The sequence below is a fragment of the Sinocyclocheilus anshuiensis genome, unplaced genomic scaffold, assembly GCF_001515605.1.
Source record: "Sinocyclocheilus anshuiensis isolate Anshui unplaced genomic scaffold, SAMN03320099.WGS_v1.1 scaffold186, whole genome shotgun sequence".
Taxonomy (NCBI): domain Eukaryota; kingdom Metazoa; phylum Chordata; class Actinopteri; order Cypriniformes; family Cyprinidae; genus Sinocyclocheilus; species Sinocyclocheilus anshuiensis.
The window spans coordinates 2,540,712-2,559,112 of NW_015542355.1; the positions used below are offsets into that span (position 1 = coordinate 2,540,712).

The 18,401-nt window shown below is 38.9% G+C and overlaps 1 protein-coding gene across 14 annotated transcripts in view; it reads left to right on the plus strand.

Moving 5' to 3' along the window:
* LOC107691681 (neurobeachin-like) overlaps window positions 1–18,401 on the plus strand; it is a 137,375-nt gene that overhangs the window by 104,368 nt on the left and 14,606 nt on the right. For 3 of the 14 annotated variants that reach the window (XM_016490452.1, XM_016490455.1, XM_016490458.1), the window contains exons 18-34: window positions 698–806; window positions 1,433–1,514; window positions 1,629–1,752; window positions 3,226–3,418; window positions 3,751–4,770; window positions 6,103–6,320; window positions 6,608–6,761; window positions 7,409–7,432; window positions 9,057–9,237; window positions 10,160–10,284; window positions 10,505–10,600; window positions 10,687–10,855; window positions 12,936–13,413; window positions 14,955–15,109; window positions 15,435–15,561; window positions 16,105–16,224; window positions 17,880–18,013. In XM_016490452.1, coding sequence (XP_016345938.1) covers window positions 698–806; window positions 1,433–1,514; window positions 1,629–1,752; window positions 3,226–3,418; window positions 3,751–4,770; window positions 6,103–6,320; window positions 6,608–6,761; window positions 7,409–7,432; window positions 9,057–9,237; window positions 10,160–10,284; window positions 10,505–10,600; window positions 10,687–10,855; window positions 12,936–13,413; window positions 14,955–15,109; window positions 15,435–15,561; window positions 16,105–16,224; window positions 17,880–18,013 — 3,509 coding nt within the window. The remainder of the gene's footprint in view (window positions 1–697; window positions 807–1,432; window positions 1,515–1,628; window positions 1,753–3,225; window positions 3,419–3,750; window positions 4,771–6,102; window positions 6,321–6,607; window positions 6,762–7,408; window positions 7,433–9,056; window positions 9,238–10,159; window positions 10,285–10,504; window positions 10,601–10,686; window positions 10,856–12,935; window positions 13,414–14,954; window positions 15,110–15,434; window positions 15,562–16,104; window positions 16,225–17,879; window positions 18,014–18,401) is intronic. The other 11 variants (XM_016490460.1, XM_016490463.1, XM_016490465.1 and 8 more) reach the window with 8 other exon arrangements.

Genomic DNA, 18,401 nt, shown 5'->3' on the forward strand with positions numbered 1-18,401 from the left:
AAAGCATGTCAACATATTCTGTTACACCAAATAATGATCTTTAAAATAGCATCATATGACCCCTTTAAGGTTATCCATCACACTTTCCTGCTTAAATATAAAATCAGATTATTAAAAAAAAAACAAAACACTTGTTAATCCTTCAAATAGAATATATAATAAAATCTGGTTAGTGTCATTTCCCAAATTTGTTTTTACCCCATTTTTTTTATTTATTACTAATATTTAGGAAATTTTGCTTTATGTTAGACACGCCCACGAGCAGAACTGTGTGTGTCATTAATTTGCATATTAATTTGTCATATGCATCTTCAGCCTTGTCTGAGTGGTGAATTAAATGTATTTGTCCAGCGGTCTTTGTGCTGTCATGTCCCCTCCCCCTGACTGACGTGCTCGGGAACACTGATGTCTCTGAAAGGCTGTAAGAGGGCCACTGACAGCTGTGTGTTGTGTGTGTGTGTGCCCTTGAGGAGTGCGATGTCACTTCTAATCGCATCAGTGTGCCAATTGCATGCGTCTCCTCATTGATCTTAATGGTGTGGAAGGCTGTGAGGTAAAATTGAACCAGTGAGTGAGTTTATACCTGCCTTTGCATTGTCGATGTCACTGCAAACAACATGTCACATGCGCCTCTTATCTCATCTCCCCCTGTGCTCTGTGTGTGTGTGTGTGTGTGTGTGTGTGTGTCTGTGTACAGGAGGAAGGTGGAGATCATGCACACACACAGCCTCTTCACGTTGCTCGGAGAGCGACTAATGATGCACACCAGCACTGTGACCATCACCACCTACAACACGCTCTATGAGGTATCCACTTGTCTGCACGAAACGGTTCTAGGTTAAACACTTTCTGTATACAATGCATTATAAAGGTATTTCTAAAGGTCCTCTCAGTATGTTTTGCTCTCTGTGATATGGCAGCTGTCACAAATGGAGAATCCATTGTAGAAATTCTATATATGGTTATACGATTATAACTACCATGATTAATTTTTACTAGAAGCAGAAGTGTCCAATAACAAGAAATATTAATGTCTGTGTAAAACGAGGGGAAAATACACTTCAATGCATTTTAATAAATTTATGGTGCCATTGTAATCATTTATATCTATTAATAAATATTTATTGCCACAGTTATTAAAACAATGAGCCACGAGGCCATGCATGCAGTGATTTTACCAAGAGTAAAAAGGTTTTTTTAGGCATGAAAAGTGTCTGAAGCAGCTTTATGATAAACAGCATTGTTTATTAAAATGATAATATCGTTCATTATTATTATTTATATTCAGATATATTTTTATTACAAATTATTAAGGCTTCCTTGAAAGCGTTCTCTCTGAAACCTTATCTTTAATATATTTATAAGAATGATGATAATGTGTATTTGAATAACTGATTTCTGGTCTAATCAAACTGAATTTTGTCTAATGTAGATCTTAACAGAACAGGTTTGCACTCAGGTGGTGCATAAGCCTCACCCAGAACCCGATTCTACAGTCAAGATCCAAAACCCCAGTAAGTCTCTGTTGTTCATTTCATTTCTAGTTATTTTATCAGATCAATTTCAACACTCATCAGATCAATCTCGCTCTCAATTCTCTCTCTCTTTCTTCTTTTTGATTTTCTCAGTGATTCTGAAGGTTGTGGCTACGCTGCTTAAAAGTTCCTCCCCCAGCGCTGAGCTGATGGAAGTACGACGCCTCTTCCTGTCCGACATGATCAAACTCTTCAGTAACAGCAGAGAGAACAGACGGTAAGCTGTTTATACACACTAGTGGGGAATACTAAATCTGTGTTTAGGTTTTTTGTCTAAAGTAAATTCATGTTCTGAATGTACAGTTTTTTTCATGTTAAGGCCAATAGAAGGCCATTTAGCATTGAATATCAATGAGCAAACAATTCATAACTTTTTACTGTTGAGTAAAAAGGCACTTCCTCCCTTAGATCCTCTGAGAAAACACCCCTGACACACATACAAACAAAACCTAATATTTATAGATAAACATACAAAAGAATTTCACAAGATGAATCGCACATCATACAATTCCCCTCTTACGTACAAACATGCCCACAGAAACCCAGACATATGCAAACACTACAATATTTTTACACAAGCAAGCTGTATGCAAACATCAGAAGCATTTAGCCTCTCCCTCTCAGTGGGAAAGACGCTCCCTCCTATTAAATCAATTAGTGTCATAATTAATGCATTGAGGAATGAAGATTTGTAGTGGCATTCTCTCTGCATTGTTCCGTTTCATGGGCTCCTGTGGAGGCTAAGCCTGACTGTCACCTGTTGGACTCAGGTTAGCCTTATTTGCTCATTAATAAGATTTAGGTACATTGAGAGAGAGAGTGTGTATGTGTGTGTCTGCACACTTCTATCCTAAATAAGCCCACGGCACACCATGCATCCAGGCCCACTCAGTCAGCTGCTGCCATGGTTACAACTGCATACCAAAATCACAATGCATATTTTAGCAGTGGTGAAGTGGGACTGCTTGTTTCTGTATCCCATAACAAGCCTGGCATTCTGAAGTGAGCAGACGTGTCTGGAATCTGAGATGAGAGGAGTATTTCCAGCAAGTTCTAACAATCATAAACCACTCCCTCCTTAGTACTTTGCGTAGGCTGTTTGTCTTTATGTGGTTCTGATGCGTTCAGCTTTTATTTACAGAGTGATTCTCTAAGTTTAGATTTGATTTAGTTCTGATTACATAGAGTGAAGGTTTCCAGGTTTCCATTAGTGGAACGAATTCAACATGGGGTAATAATTAGGTCATGGGACTATAATATAGCTTACGACTGTTTGAAATATTTATCAGAGCATAATTTGCAATATTTCACACTCTATTAAAAAAAGGAATACAAAATAAAATCACAACATTTAATGTTGAGTATGAAAAATGGATATGGATATTGATTTTTAAGTGTTTAAAAAATTCCATTTAACAGTGTTATTAAAGTAATAGTGTTTTGGAAGATTAACTTCAATTGAGCATTAGATGACTCAAAGGTAATTTAAATGTAAAAATAGAGGAAATGAGCATGCATAAATTTAGTATCTTTCGAAAACCATATTTTCCATTAGTGTATAGCCACTGTTAAAAACAGGTGTCATAAAAATTTAGCGCCAGAGCTTTTACATCAGTTAACATTCTGCATGAGTGAAGAATTAGTCCATTCTATCTAAATTGGCATCATGGTGTCATTGTAATGTGTGTAGGTGTCTGCTGCAGTGTTCAGTGTGGCAGGACTGGATGTTCTCTCTGGGCTACATTAACCCAAAGAACCCAGAGGAGCAGAAGATCACTGAAATGGTCTACAACATATTCCGTATCCTGCTTTACCATGCCATCAAGTATGAGTGGGGAGGCTGGCGCGTGTGGGTGGACACACTCTCCATCGCCCACTCCAAGGTTAGAGCAAGCCAATCTGCAGCTCTTAGCTCTTTTCTTGATATATTTAGTTTCGTAAAATCATATTTAATGGTTTTAATGCATTTCTTATGTCAGTGAAGGATGAAACAGTTGTTATTTTTACCATCCCCACTCTATGGCCTTGTCTTTTGGTCATACTACTAACAGTAATTGTATTTGATTTTAGTTAAACGGATAAGTCTTTTTTTTTCTAATTGGATAAAGGGATCCAGTTGAATCCATCTAATGGTGGAGATGATAAGATAAAAATCTGCTTGGAAAGTAGACTAGCACAAAGGTAGACTTACAACCACTACTACCCACCTCTTTAGGTGACCTATGAGGCGCACAAAGAGTACCTGGCAAAGATGTACGAGGAGTACCAACGACAAGAGGAAGAGAACATCAAGAAAGGAAAGAAAGGTTCCGTCAGCACAATTTCCGGCCTTTCCACCCAACCCACCACTGTCAACGGAAACCTGGAGATCCGCGAGATTGATGACACATCTCAGACGCAAACACCAGAGAGCGAGGCAGACTATGGAGAAAACGCAGACTCTCGGAACCTGCTGGCCGAGACCAAAGGTCCGGGGGGCGAAGCTGAAAGGTCGGCTGCAGGGGTACGTGTGGAAGTCCATGACTTGCTGGTGGACATCAAAGCCGAGAAGGTGGAGGCTACAGAGGTTAAATTAGACGATCTGGATCTGTCCCCGGAGGTTCTTGGAGGAGGAGGTGGCATGGAGAATGGTCCCTTGGTGGAAGTAGACTCGCTGTTGGACAGCGCCTACTGTGCAGCAGTTCACAAGCTCAATGGGAGTCTTGTCCCCAAAGAGGAGGAAAGCGTTGTGGTGGGATTGACTGAAGACGATGGGAACCTGGGTCCTCTAATCACACTGGCAGATGAAAAGGACAGCGTTCCCAGCAACAATGGCTTCCTGTTCCCCAAGGTGGATGAGAAGCTGCTTCCCTCATTGGCGTCGACGGAGCCCCTGGTGCTGCCCAGCCCTGAACAGCCCCATTGTCCAACAACTCCACACACTTCAAGCGCCAGTGACGACCTCAGCCTGCTGGCCCACATGACTTCTTGTGGTTCAGATCTGGTTCAAACCCCAAGTGGCCTAACAGAAGATGATGGGTTTAAGTTGCACAGCTCCTTGGCGGACATCAGCACACTGGCAGAAGCCGAGGCCCAGGCTGCAGCCAGGACAGCAGAGTGTTTGGAGAAAGAGGTTGGGGAGGCCAGGGCAGGAAAGAGCGGAGGGGACGCAGCCAGCACCACTTCAGACACGGAGAGATCCGACGATGGAAAGGACAAAGAAATGAAGAAGATTCAGACTACAGCCACCACACAGGTGCGAATCACTCATTATATCTTTGATTTGATTTTTTATTTGTTGTGTTTACCCACCGATGGTAACTCTTGGAAAGGTTTACTCACCCACTCATGTTGTGCCAAACCTGTATGGCTTTCTTTCTTTTGTGGAATACAAGAAGACATGTTAGGAAGAATGTTCATGATGCTCTTTTCCAGTGAGTTTCTAGTGAGTCTGGACACCTTGATTAGCTGGATCAGTTGTGTTTAATTTGGGCTGGAGCTAAACTCTGCTGGAAGGTGGCCCTCTAGGAGCAGGGTTGGACACCCCTGGAATATACATTGACACTAATGAGATTTGAAATTTGTGGCGAAGGAGAATAGTAATAGAAATGTAAAAAATAAAAAGTAGTAACGAAAGAAGTTAAAAGGGGTCATATGACGTTGCTAAAAAGAACATTATTTTGTGTATTTGGTGTAATGCAATGTGTTTATGTGGTTTAAGGTTCAAAAACATTATTTTCCACATACTGTACATTATTGTTGCTCCTCTATGCCCCGCCTTTCTGAAACGCGTCGATTTTTACAAAGCTCATCGTTCTGAAAAGCGAGGTGTGCTCTGATTGGCCAGCTATCCAGTGCGTTGTGAATACCTTAAGCGTGTGACGGAAATGTTACGCGCCTTACCATACTGTGATGCTGTGTCCCGGCGCGATGAGACAAAAACAATAAAAGCCATTACAAACGAGGCATTTGTTGCATCCAGTGGGACATAATTACGGATTATAATGACTTATATTGTCATTATAATAATATACGCGTAAACATAAAACCATTTGTCTGCATTTGTGATTGGAGAAACGACAAACAACAAGCGCTACTCTACACTGCCCAAAACTCGCCAGCAACAATACTACAGCGAGAATCAAAGTTACTCCTTCTTTCTTTGCGTGAACATTTGGGTGGCGTTATGCAAATCTTCCCACACGGTGACGTAGACATGTGGGGGCGTGTTTAAACGAGACGTTTTAGGAGGGCGTGGACAAGTCTTAAGTTTTATAAAGAATATCTCTTTGGGTTTGAGACTTTAGTCTTTGCAACTTTAGGGATCTTATCTATTCACAAACAGCTTGTAACACTCCAAAGAGAAAGGAAAACTTGAAATCGCATCATTTGACACCTTTAATTCATCTCCTTTTGTATTCAACCAAGGATAGACTTGTTGTATGGGTAAACTAACCCTTTAAATAAGTTGCGTCTCAATCTGGTTTAGAACCAGAAAAATTAAGTAGACAAATGAATGCCGTAATGAACTAACAAGCAATCAAAGCCAATGGCTTGGATGAATGATTGAATTGCTGCTTTCCTGTAGGCTCTTCATGGTCGTATGTCGGGTCAGATGGAGAGGGACCTCCGTGTGGATCTGGGCTTCAGGGGCATGCCGATGACAGAGGAACAGCGCCGACAGTTCAGCCCTGGCCCTCGAACTACCATGTTCCGTATCCCAGAATTCAAATGGTCACCCATGCATCAACGCCTTCTCACTGACCTGTTGTTTGCCCTGGAAAGTGACGTACACATGTGGAGGAGGTATGAGAGTTTTTGGCCTTCAGAAATTGCCAGCTAAGGCATTTTCCTGGATGAACAGCTTGTGTTGTTCTGGAACAACTTTTCTGAAACCCCTAACCCTAACGCTGCTCCTTGCCCTGTCTGTAAAATCTGATTGGTTGTTCCAAGACTAACAGCAAGGATGTTATTTATAATCTAGTTCTCTGTAACCTCTTTTGTGTCATTTGACAGTAAAACTCTGAAAAGATTAACATGTTATATGCTTTTACATGGTCTTGCTTCACTACTGTCTTCTCTTTTTCTCTCAGTCACTCTACGAAATCGGTCATGGACTTCGTAAACAGTAACGAGAACATTATATTTGTCCACAACACCATCCACCTCATTTCTCAGATGGTTGATAACATCATTATAGCATGTGGCGGGATCCTTCCCCTGCTCTCTGCTGCCACCTCCCCATCTGTAAGTGGCACTTGAGCGGCCCCTAGTGGATATTCACATCAGTACAACATCCTTGAATTATAAAACCACTTTTTTAGTGACTGATTTTTCTTTTTTGTTTGGAAGGGCTGTAATTGGATAATTTAGAATCTTCTAAATTAGAATCTCTAAAGAAGTTGCTCCTGTTTCTATTCCCTGAATATCACTGAATGTTATATTGTCGCTGAATGGTTGCTGAAACAATACATGTCTCATCTTATACTGAGTTCAAGAGAAAGAGTGCTAACTCTTGCCTACACATAGAAACATTGAGTGCTGCTGATGTCAAATTTCATCCTCCTTTGGATCTTTTACACTGAGTTCTTAAATATGAACACAATCTCTAATTTTGCCGCTTTCTTGTCCTGCGTTCTTTGACATTTTTCCTGCAATCTAACCTTTTTTATTTTATTTTATTTTATTTATAACTTTATTTCGGGCAAAAATTCTTACAGCTTTTTCTGAAATGTTCTCTGACTGACTCTATTGTTTATTAAGCATTTATTTTGTGCTTTTGTATCCTTTTGTTGTCTGTATTGCCTCTAATTCCTTTTTCCCCTTCCCTCTAATTCTCTCTCTCTCTCTCTCTCTTTCTTTTTTTGTCTTTTTTGTTTCTTTTGCATGTACAGAGTTCTAAGGTTAGTGCAAACCCTGTAAGTTCCAATTTATTTATTCTTTTCTAACATTCACAGTCTTGTTTATTTTTTAATGTTACATTTTAATATCACTAATGCCACAGTTCAGAATGTATGATCCATTTCAGATCATTTCCATCTTTTCTGTCTTTTTCAGCCTCAGACTATGTCTGCATTCATTCGATTTAATCATAAAACATTTATGAAATATGTATTGCACTCAAAGTTGCACTCAGTAATTCATGTTTATGTTAAGCTGACCAATATTCCAGTCGTCTTGGGCTGGGTATAGAGGTATGATGATTGCAGCACCATGCATAAGTTTTCAGGTTCATATAAAAAAATTAGATTTGCGGTCAGCCACAATTAATTTATTATCTATGTAAAAGTGTCCAGTAAGTAGTATCTGGCTGATCCTATGATTTCATAAAGGTGGCCCCTTCTCCATGTAAATAGTGAGTGATAATGATTTTAAATATTTTCAGAAGTACAATTTTTTTTCTTCATGTGTAGAACTCTTTTAATTAGTAAAACAAACTGAGTGCACCTTTAAATATGAGATTATGGTTGTATTAAAATGCAAACTTATTAGCATTATTCTTTTATATGATCAGTTAAAGTGGTCATATCTGATAAAGTATCTTATCAGACCTTCTTCATCATAATCGTCTGTTATTCACTGAAAACCTTCAAACAGATACAGATACTGATATTAAATTGCATTAAATGAATTAGCACGCACCATGGTGCTGTGATGAGCCCCCCGGCTCTATTTGTCCGTTTATAAGGGTCTTTATTAAATGTCAGCTTCATTTGTTCCCCTCTGTGTTGGTCATAAAGACACAAGGAGGTTCTTGCTTACAGAAAGGGACAAAAAGCAATGAAGTTAATAGCCTGCCAGGAAGCTCTGGCACGGGGCAGAGGTGGGTCCGAGCTATCGCCCCTATACATACCCACAATGCACCACTGCGTGACCTCTTATCCGCCACTATTATGTCTCCTAGCAACAAGCATGTTCCCAATTTTCAACATCAATTTTTTTATTTTCAGTACTCAGCTGTGGGTTTTAAGATAGCAGTTCATATCTCCATCACCCTGTATTTTTCACAAGAGGCTTTTTATAGAATATAAAAGCATATTTGCCTCTGCTTGAAAGGCTCCACGACTTTTTAAAATCACAGTGGGTATGTTCTTGTCAACTTTTTGCTTTACAAAAACTTTTGTCCTTTGTAATACACCATGTAATTATGTTGAACTTTTGATATTGATGTTGCAAAATGGTGATGTGTTCCCTGACCACTGCAAAGATTAAGCACACACGGCACTGCGGCACTGCCTGTTCACACTCAAATGGGTGTCACACTGGTTTGAACTTCCTTCTAGTGGTGTGAGGTTTTCCAAGCACCTTCCTCCCCAACTAAATGTCTTCGAGAGGCATGTTTCATGTGAAGTTGGCCTGGCATTATTGATTTGCTGCTATCACACATTTGTTTGTTTGTCAGCACCTTATCAGCAGTATAATACTGTGTAGGTGTGAGCATTACTCCGTTTTAGTTTGTGTGTGGGTTTTTTGCTTTAAAATGTATTAGGGTATATTTCTAAACTTCTGGACTTTGGTTATGTGTATGTGTGTGTGTCCCAGACGGAGCTTGAGAATGTGGAGGCGACCCAGGGCATGTCGTCAGAAACGGCAGTCACATTTCTAAGCCGGCTGATGGCCATGGTGGATGTGCTCGTGTTCGCCAGTTCTCTCAATTTCAGTGAGATTGAGGCTGAAAAGAATATGTCGTCTGGGGGACTAATGCGCCAGTGTCTACGATTAGGTATGTGTGATTAATTTTACCCATGTAACTATTTCAAATATTACATTTTTTTATATACTGTATGCCTTGATTGTATAAAGTAGTTTCAGTGTAAGGTTTTTGTACCTTAAGGGTGAAGTACTGAATATAATTTCTGTGGCAACAAAATCGAATGAATGTTGCTACAAGTAGTAGTTTAAAAGAATTCGATATATGAGGCCATCAAACAAACAGACCTGCAGTGTTTACAATGATTGAATGGTTCACTTATTTTTTCCTCTCCATTAAGATGGGATAGGAGAAAGTATTTAGGCATTAATAAAGAACACACTTCACCTTTAAAGTGGTTTCAAACCATAAGGCAAAAGCCATGATGTGCAGCTCAGTATGTACATTACCGTTCAAAAGTTTTTTTTTATTAATATTTTTATGTAGCAATGATGCATTAAATTTATCAAAAGCGACAGGAAAGACCTTTGCATTGTTACAAAAAAATTCAAATAATTGTTGTTCTTTTGATTCTTTCAATTCATAAAAGAATCCTGAAAAAATCTATCATGGTTTCCAGAAAAATTTTTAGTAGTACAACTGTTTTCACCAAATCAGCATATTAAAATTATTTCTGAAGGATCATGTGACACTGAAAACAGAAGTAATGGCTGCTGAAAATTCAACTTTGCCATCACAGGAATACATTTTAAAATGATATAAAAAAGTTTTTAAATAATTTAAAAAACGATAATAATTTTTCACAATATTGCTGTTTTTACTGTATTTTGATCAAATAAATGCAGCTTCGGTGAGCAGAAGAGACATCTTTCAAAAACATTTTAAAAAACTGTACTGACCCAAAACGTTAGAACGGTAGTGTACTTATATGTCTGTGTGGTGTGCTGTAAATATCAAGGCAGACGTTCTAGTAAAACTGTTTGTCTCCTCTCAGTGTGTTGTGTAGCAGTGAGGAACTGTCTGGAATGCAGGCAGAGGCAGAGAGACAGAGGCAGCAAAACCTCACTGCCAATCAGCAAGACCCAGGAGAACCTACAGACTGCAGCGTCCGCCAGCAAGGTTATACACTCACACACCTGCAGAAATACAAGAGAACAAACACATTTGCGCATGCAAAATGCATCTATACACAAAATTCAGAAAACACATCAAATGCACATCAGAAACCGAACAAAAAGCAGTGCATTCTTCTAGTATGCAATTATGTACATAATAAAACCAGTGTGTGTGTGTGTGTGTGTGTGTGCTGTGTATGATTCTCTCATCCTCTCTGCCACAGAATGTCCCGCGTAACCTTTCTCCCATCAAAGACCCAGATAGACTGCTGCAGGACGTGGACATCAATCGTCTCCGAGCTGTCGTTTTCAGAGACGTGGTGAGACACTCACTTACCTGAGCTGAAACAAAACATGTATGTTAACATGAACAGTATGATTGTTAACCATACTGTGTGTTCAACAGGATGACAGTAAACAGGCTCAGTTCCTGGCTCTGGCTGTGGTCTACTTTATCTCTGTCCTTATGGTGTCTAAATACCGGGACATCCTGGAGCCACAACGGGAGATCGGCAGGTCCAGCAGCCTATCGGGGAGAAGCATCCGACAAGAGATTAATTCACCCACCAGCACAGGTGAACACAGCATCTGCAGTGTCATTATCTTATGAGACTTTGATTGCACTCAATAGACGCGTGTCTTTAGTCGTTTACCACTTAAACACCCAACAAATGCTAATAAGTGTTTAAATACAATCAGACATCTTCCACTCAGACATTTCTTAACTGTCTCTTATTATCTCTGCTATATAGTCATCCAGTTACTCCCCAGAGGGAGGATTTCATCAACTTAAGTGTGCAAGACATTATTGCAAAGCTTTATCTGAGTGCAATATTGAATTAATACTCAGGTGGAAAAGAACTGCTTGGCATAGGCTGCAGTGAGCTGTAATGCATGTAATGTAATGCTTCTGTAATGACTGAATCTCTGCTCTTATCTCTGACTCTTATTCTCACCAAGGTTGCATCTATTTGTTAAATAAAGTTAAAATAGTAATATCGTGGAAAATTATTATAATTTAAAATAAGTTTTCTATTTTAATATATTTTAAAGTGAAATTTATTCTTGTGATGACAAAGCTGACTTTTCAGCAGCCATTACTCCAGTCTTCAGTGTCACACGGTGAGCAGAAGAGACATCTTTCAAAAACATTTTAAAAAACTGTACTGACCCAAAACGTTAGAACGGTAGTGTACTTATATGTCTGTGTGGTGTGCTGTAAATATCAAGGCAGACGTTCTAGTAAAACTGTTTGTCTCCTCTCAGTGTGTTGTGTAGCAGTGAGGAACTGTCTGGAATGCAGGCAGAGGCAGAGAGACAGAGGCAGCAAAACCTCACTGCCAATCAGCAAGACCCAGGAGAACCTACAGACTGCAGCGTCCGCCAGCAAGGTTATACACTCACACACCTGCAGAAATACAAGAGAACAAACACATTTGCGCATGCAAAATGCATCTATACACAAAATTCAGAAAACACATCAAATGCACATCAGAAACCGAACAAAAAGCAGTGCATTCTTCTAGTATGCAATTATGTACATAATAAAACCAGTGTGTGTGTGTGTGTGTGTGTGTGCTGTGTATGATTCTCTCATCCTCTCTGCCACAGAATGTCCCGCGTAACCTTTCTCCCATCAAAGACCCAGATAGACTGCTGCAGGACGTGGACATCAATCGTCTCCGAGCTGTCGTTTTCAGAGACGTGGTGAGACACTCACTTACCTGAGCTGAAACAAAACATGTATGTTAACATGAACAGTATGATTGTTAACCATACTGTGTGTTCAACAGGATGACAGTAAACAGGCTCAGTTCCTGGCTCTGGCTGTGGTCTACTTTATCTCTGTCCTTATGGTGTCTAAATACCGGGACATCCTGGAGCCACAACGGGAGATCGGCAGGTCCAGCAGGCTATCGGGGGATTTTTTTGCACCCTCAGATTCCAGATTTTCAAATAGTTGTCAAATATTGTCCTATCCTAACAAACCATACATCAATGGAAAGGTTATGACTGGTTTTGTGGTCCAGGGTCACATTTGCTGATTTTGTGCTTAAGAAACATTTAATATAAATGTGAAAAACAGTTTTTGCTGCTTAATATTTTGTGGAAACCTCAATATACTACCCTTTAAGAGATTAAAAGAAAAAAATTATACTTTTATTCAGCAAGGATATTATAAACGCATTTATAATGTTACAAAAAATGTCTATTTCACATAAATTCTGTTCTTTTGAACTTTCTATTCATCAGAGAATCCTGAAAAAAATATACCACGGTTTCCACAAAAATATTAAGCAGCAAAAACATTGATAATGATAATAATAAATAATAATATTAATAATTGAACACCAACAATAACTGATAATAACAAATCAGCATGTTAGAAAGATTTCTGAGGGATCATGTGACAATGCAGATTGGAGTAATGGCTGCTGAAAATTCAACTGTCATCACAGGAATAAATTACATTTTGAAATATATCAAATTAGAAAATTCTTTTAAGGTGTAATAATATTTTACAATATTACTGGTTTTACTGTATTTTTGGTCAAATAAATGCAGTCTTGGTGAGCATAAGAGACTTCTTTTAAAAACATTAATAAGTCTTAATTCAAACTTTTGACCACTAGTGTATGTGTGTGCAAATTGCAGAAAACCCATCCTCCTTCACAGATGGTGTACGTGGAGAGCGACAGGCTGCCACCCCTCTGGACGATCTTCCCCTGGAGGGCTCGCTGCCTCACACTGACTCCGGCATCGGGGAGGAGCAAGTCACCAGTGCTCTCAATGGCTCCGAACTGGGCGCAGACTACAGCGGATTGAGTGGGAGCTCTGGAGGCCCGGATGCCATGAGTGAGTTGCTGTGCACACTGTCGTCAGAGGTGAGGAAGTCCCGCGAGTCCCTGCTGGAGTCGCCTCCTGGCGTGGAGGTTCTGAAACCGGCCGCGTCGATCTCCAGCATCAGCCAGGCCAACAAGGGAATCAATGTGAAGGAAATCCTGAAGAGTTTAGTGGCAGCACCGATGGAGGGGGGGGAGGCAGGGCCCGAACCCCAGCCGTACCACCCTGACCCTGCCCTGAAGAGGGAAGCTGCTGCTATGCTGCCCATGCAGTTCCACTCGTTTGACAGGTGGGCAGCTCTAGCGTGAAGTGTCTAGCACATCAAAATAAGCCAAGATACATTATGCTTTTCTGTCATGGATATGTGTTGTTATCTTTCAGATCAACCTTATTAACAGACAATATTATTCAAATAATTATTCAAATAATTAAAAGCATTAAACCCAAGACCCAGAGAGCTGAACACATCAAGCTTAAATATACGATATAATAATTTATAATATTATAATTTAATATTTTATACTTAAAATATAGACGTAATTTCACTTAGGTTAACATTTAATAATATAAACTTTTAGTACAGACCCACAATGCACTGAGGTTAATAAACAATGATATGCATCTGTAAAAACCAGTCGATGTCAATGTCATTTCAATTTCATTTTAAAAATAAAATAAAATATAATATAATGTAATATAATTTAATTATACATATAATTTTTAAATTAATTGTATAAAGTTAAGTTGAGCAAAATGAAATATCTAATGCTGCCTGCCTTTTGGAATAGCTTTTGCTTCAGGTGTGCGCTTTTGTTGTCTTAAAATGCTGCCTACTACATTTTGGAACACAACGATTGAACCAATAAATCATTCATGAATCAATGCGGTTACACTTACATGTGGTACGTCAAGACTTTTGAGAACAAATGCCAAGTCAAGAACACCTTAATTACGCATACGCAAGCACAAGGCCTTCTCTTTGTTTTTAATGCCGTCTCTGTCTAGCTCCTCAAAAATGCCACTAGCTCTGTGCAATAGTGTGCTCAGGGCTCAAGAGACTGACTGGCTTGGCGTGTGGGATCCACTGATACTCTACAATACAAACTAAAGCCCCTCTGAACATCAATCCTCTTTGTTCTTCCCAATTAAGAAAACCTGATGAATAAATTATACATAAGATTATGCTGTTAATCATTCACAGGCTTCTTGAATGTTAATAATTCAGTAGGACAGGTGAATATTTTATATACTCAAACAGAAACTGGTCTTTTAAATTGAAATAATATTTCACAATAATTCTTCTTTATTTTTACTGTATTTATTATCAAATAAATGCAACCTTGGTGAGAATAAAACGCTTCTTTCGAAAACATATAAAATGTTTTAGTGACACCAAACATTTGAACAGTAGTGTATTTACGTTTAATTTATTGTTAATATTAATATTTTTAAAAATATTTTTTTTGTTTGTTTTTTTTTATTAAGAGGCTTTGTATAGTTTGAAAATTGTTGGCACTTTGAAGAATTGCTTATGCTTCTCTACTGTAACTCGCTTTGGATTAAAAAAAAGTCTTATAAATGCATTGCAGAAGTAAGAGATTCCTTCATAAAAACATTTTTAAAATCTTACCGACCCCAAACTTTTTAATGGTACTGTATATATAAGTGTTTAATTTAGGGTATATACAAGTATTTTGATGTGAAGAAAAGAAAAATAAAGAAAAAGTATTTTGTGTGTATAGGGATTAATTATTGAATAAATTCAATATATTTGATATTTGTGTGTGTGTGTGTGTGTGTGTGTGTGTGTGTGTGTGTGTACATTCACAGGAGTGTGGTGGTGCCTGTTAAGAAGCCCCCTCCAGGAAGCCTGGCTGTGAACACAGTAGGAACTCCCACCACCAGTGGTGTGCCCTCTTCAGGAAGTACGCCCAATATATTTGCTGCTGCCACGGCAACACCTAAAAGCATGATCAACACAACAGGCAAGTCGTCCTGAATATTTCCATCATCTTACAATCCCATGAGCATATACATTTTGTTGGTCTATATGTGCATTTGATTCCTGCATGTCACTTTAATTTGGATGGTTAAGCTGTGATTATTTTTGTGACATCTTGTTTTTTTTCTATTTTTTGGTTGTCAGGGGCTTTCATAAGTTTAGACTCTTTTCTAGTCGTAGTGACCATTCTAGACATTTAAGCATGCTTTGTAGTACTATAAACAATTCTGAGGATTTTTTTCTTTAGGATAGTCAACATTCCTTGTGCTTAATCTATTCTAATGTGTCTCATCCATTACGTCTCACAGGTGCCACTGACTCTGCCTCTTCCTCATCCTCCTCTTCATCAAGTTTTGTGAACGGTGCCACAAGTAAAAACCTCCCAGCGGTGCAGACCGTTGCACCAATGCCTGAAGACACAGTGGAAAGCATGAGGTACACACACACACACACACATCGTTTCCTCCACCACCCCATGCTCTTCCTCACTTTATCCAGTTATTCACATGCTTAAAAACTTAAATCATGCATTATCACATCCTGTGCTCATCTTCTTCTTTTTTTTTGGCAGTCTTACTTCTTCCTATGATTCCCATAATCCATTAGTTTCTTCACTTTACATCTGTCTCCTCTCTACACTTCCCGATCTGTATATCTTTGTAACCACAGCACACACCACAGCCACAGATTCCTTCAGAGACACATACTGAGGTCTCTGTGCATTTTTAAAGATGCACTTTGAGGTCCTGATAGTCTGAAGTGTATTTCCTGCCAAACACGGGTACATCTGTTCTAATTTGAATGCAACAGAATTGATTTTCTTCATTTTTTGCATGTACGACACAGAAGCTTTGGGGCTCAATCATCCTTTGATTTGGCACAGATCAACACACAGGGATTACGTCACACTTTAGACTAAGAGCTGCAGTGAATGCCTGTACAGTCATTACTGTCTGTTTGTGCCCATTTGTATTGCAGTGCCTTTTGTGAAGTGGACCAGTGTCCACTGCGAACCAGGCTGACGCCTCCTGAACTCAAATCCTTTAGTTCGCTGACAGGATTCCAAACAGCCCCCAGAGATGCAGGACAGTTTCTTAGGCAAGGAAGCTTGAACTGGCCCCCCTTACCCACTGCTACCAGCTTAACATTGCCTTCCCTTCTTTCTCTCTGTCTTTCTGTTTTCTCTTTTTATGCCTCTTTTTCCTCTCTTTCCTGGTGGTTGTGAGTTTTCAAGCTGGCCAGCTACACCACCGCTGCTGCTTTGATTTGTAACGGTTCTGCTAGATTTTATTCTGTCTCTTTTTCACATATATACATTGTCCAAACCAGGCATGACGCGATAAATGTTCAAGCATAAAAATCATGTCTATTCCATTTTAATTTCTTCAATGAAATGTTTTTTAAACAAGGCGTAATGTGCCTGTGCTATTTTAGTATTTTTATATACTATTTTTTAATTAGCTTTTTATATAAATTTTATTTGTTTTTGTCTTTTTTTTTTTTTTCTATTTTACTTTATTTTTATTTCCGTTTTAGTTTTAGTAATTTTAGTGCTGCAACTTAAACTTATTTCAGTTAGTTGCCAAGGCAATATTTCAATATTTTTTTAAGTTTAAGATTTTAATCTAATATTTAAATTTTATTTTATTTCAGATTTATTTTAGTTAGCAAAAACATCTTTTTAATAGTTTTAGTCGATGTGTTAAACATTTTGCCGTTCGTTGGTTTCTATTTCCATTGCATTATTCTGGGGTAGCCCTGCCCGCTGTGAAATCTCATTGGTCCACTTATTTGTATTTTTATGCTGCCTTCACATCATATTTATTTACTGTAATTACAAGACGACAATAAGAGATTTTACTTTTGAGCCATTCACAGCCACAGACTAAATAAGACCGACACTTAACTTGGTTGACCTATATAAACTGACCTAAGAAAGAGCGCCACAAAACAATGGATGTAATAAAATGGCATATCAAGCAGATTGCTACTTAACTGCCCTTAACTGATGAAGCTGTTGTCTTTGTTTTTACATGACATGACAATTTCAACTAAGAAATTAATGATTTTTACTAGCCACCAACTTAATACGCAAACGTGATGTGAATGCAGCATAGACATCAAATATGCTCTGATTTGCTGTCATTTCCAGTATTTTTTTGCATCAGACCTGGTTAGGATTTAGTATCAGTGACATGAGCTAGTGTTTTTAATTGAAATGCTGCAAAATGCCTAACAAAAACAAATAATCCACAAAAAGCATGTACACTCCAAATCAGCAGTTATATTTACCAAGAACTGAACAGAATCAACCCTGCTAGCTTACCGTTTCAGTAGAGACATTGTCATTCTTCAGTGTCAAGTCATTCCTTGTTTGCACCACATTGGATGTCCTCAGACTTTTATCACTGATTTCTTTTCCTCATGAAACCTTTCACATTTGCCCTTGTTTGGTGTCATTTGCATCCCTGACGCTGAAGTTATAGTCTTAGTGCAGGTTAACTCAGCTTGTAGCTAAGCGCAGTGGCACTTAAGGGTGATGTGTGCAATATGATAGGGTGATCGTTAAGCATTTGCCTCCCTGTGGTTGAATTCTTGTAGGTTGGCTTTAACCCAACAGTAATGCCATAGACTTTGTCACATACTAACCAGCTGGAATTGAAAGGAAGTGTGATTTTTGAACTGGTCTCTGTATTTTGGAGCTAACTGCAGTATTTCTCTCTCTTTCTGTCTTTCATTCCCCCCCCCCGTAGTATCACAACTAAATTGGAGCGTGCCTTAGAGAAAGTGGCGCCTTTGCTGAGGGAGATCTTTGTGGATTTCGCCCCCTTCCTTTCGCGGACTCTGCTGGGCAGTCATGGGCAGGAGTTGCTCATAGAAGGTACAGGTGCTGTATAGTGCTCCTTTTCCTCTCTACCTGGTGTCTCTGTGGAGTCCCTCACTGTCTGCTGTGTGTGTGTCCACTGGCTGCCTCATACACACAATTGTGCGAGTACATGGACCCAGAGCAGGTATGAGAATAACAGAACTGCTTAGGATGAAATAATGTTTAAAAAAATTTAGATTTACTGCACCTGAAGGAACTGAAGAAAGAATTGCATGCTAAACATTAAGGAAGTGATTTAAGGTATTCCAATGAATGTCAAAAAAAAACAAAAAACCTGCTCAACAATTAGGATTTTTTTCCCTTTTGGCCTAGTCATATATATATGCCTAGCTAATATTTCCATTGGCCTCACAACACAGACAAATTCATTTTTGGATTAAAATATACA